Below are 1,082 nucleotides of genomic sequence, written 5' to 3'. Positions count from 1 at the left end.
GTATCATAACTGCTCTTATCATGATACCGCGTTGCCTCATAATTCAGAGGATGATCCGCGAGTTTCTGCGGGAAGGCCTCCCTCTGGGTGAAACTCCTGAGAGCATTGGCCAAACGAGTGAGATCATTGACAGGATTATTGCCCCCCAATTGTCCCTTGTAATCGTAATTGGAGGTCTGACTGAGAGCAGCTTTGCTCTCTGCATACTGACTCAGATACTGCTGCAGCAGTGCCTTGAGATTGATGCTGGGAGCAGCCTGAGGCTGAACAGGAGGTGCCCCATCGACTCTCAGGATGATAACAGGTATCAGAGAGTTGCCAGCCTGAATGAACGTCGGTTGAGCATTGAGGATGGACGATGGATCCCTGATGTACTGGGAAATCGATGGATTGTAATTCAACAGGTTCTCGTAGTTCGGAGGGTGTTCCCTCATTTTACCCGATTGACCACTGAACACCTTCGTCAGGTACTTCTGGGCCTGGGGTGTGTATTTAGACAGCAGATTAGGCGCCAGTTGACCTGAAGAATTAGTGATATGCATTAATTAAAATTATAAATTCTAAATATTATTTGTCATCCCGTGGATCGTAATGTAATCGTAAGGATGAGGATAAGGATGAGGATTATCATTTGAAATTGAACCAATATTATTTGAATAGATTTGTTACAAACCTGAAGGTGTCAGAAGATTTGAACTCGGTGGAGTGGTTGAGTACTCAGGGTTCGGACTGTCGACAGCGTACATCGGTCTCGTTGGCTCGTACCTGGAGCTCTGCTCTCTCTGCCTGAACCCATATTTATGCTGGTAGGAGAGATCGTACTGCTGGGGCTGTGATCCCGGATTGTAGTTCTGAGTGCCCTGGGGATACCTCGGCTCCTGGTCCACTGGAAACTGCGCGGGTCTCTGATTGTGGATGTTGGTGGGTGGAAGCTCCTGACTGGGTTGATAACCACTCAGGCTCTGGTACTGGACGTCCTGGGGGTATCGTGAATCCTGGGGACGATGAGTCTCGTATCTGGGGTCCTGGGGGGCCCTCTGGAAGCTCTGGGGTGATCTCGGGGTTGAGTACTCCGAGTAAGA

The 1,082-nt window shown here is 49.3% G+C and overlaps 1 protein-coding gene across 1 annotated transcript; it reads right to left on the bottom strand.

The window, feature by feature from the left end:
• Positions 1-5: 5 nt before the first annotated feature.
• LOC105273103 (uncharacterized) lies at positions 6-1,076 on the bottom strand (the record flags this gene model as incomplete). The annotated part of the gene is made up of 2 exons (XM_011315338.1): positions 674-1,076; positions 6-520 (listed from the first exon to the last, which is right to left on the bottom strand). Coding segments are annotated over exons 1-2 (588 nt in total), but the record flags the coding sequence as incomplete, so codon positions are not given.
• Between the last annotated feature and the right edge of the window lie 6 nt (positions 1,077-1,082).

The sequence above is a fragment of the Fopius arisanus genome, unplaced genomic scaffold, assembly GCF_000806365.1.
Source record: "Fopius arisanus strain USDA-PBARC FA_bdor unplaced genomic scaffold, ASM80636v1 scaffold01029, whole genome shotgun sequence".
Classification (NCBI taxonomy): domain Eukaryota; kingdom Metazoa; phylum Arthropoda; class Insecta; order Hymenoptera; family Braconidae; genus Fopius; species Fopius arisanus.
The sequence above is the reverse complement of the archived record's forward strand: the minus strand, read 5'-3'. Positions and strand labels throughout refer to the sequence as shown.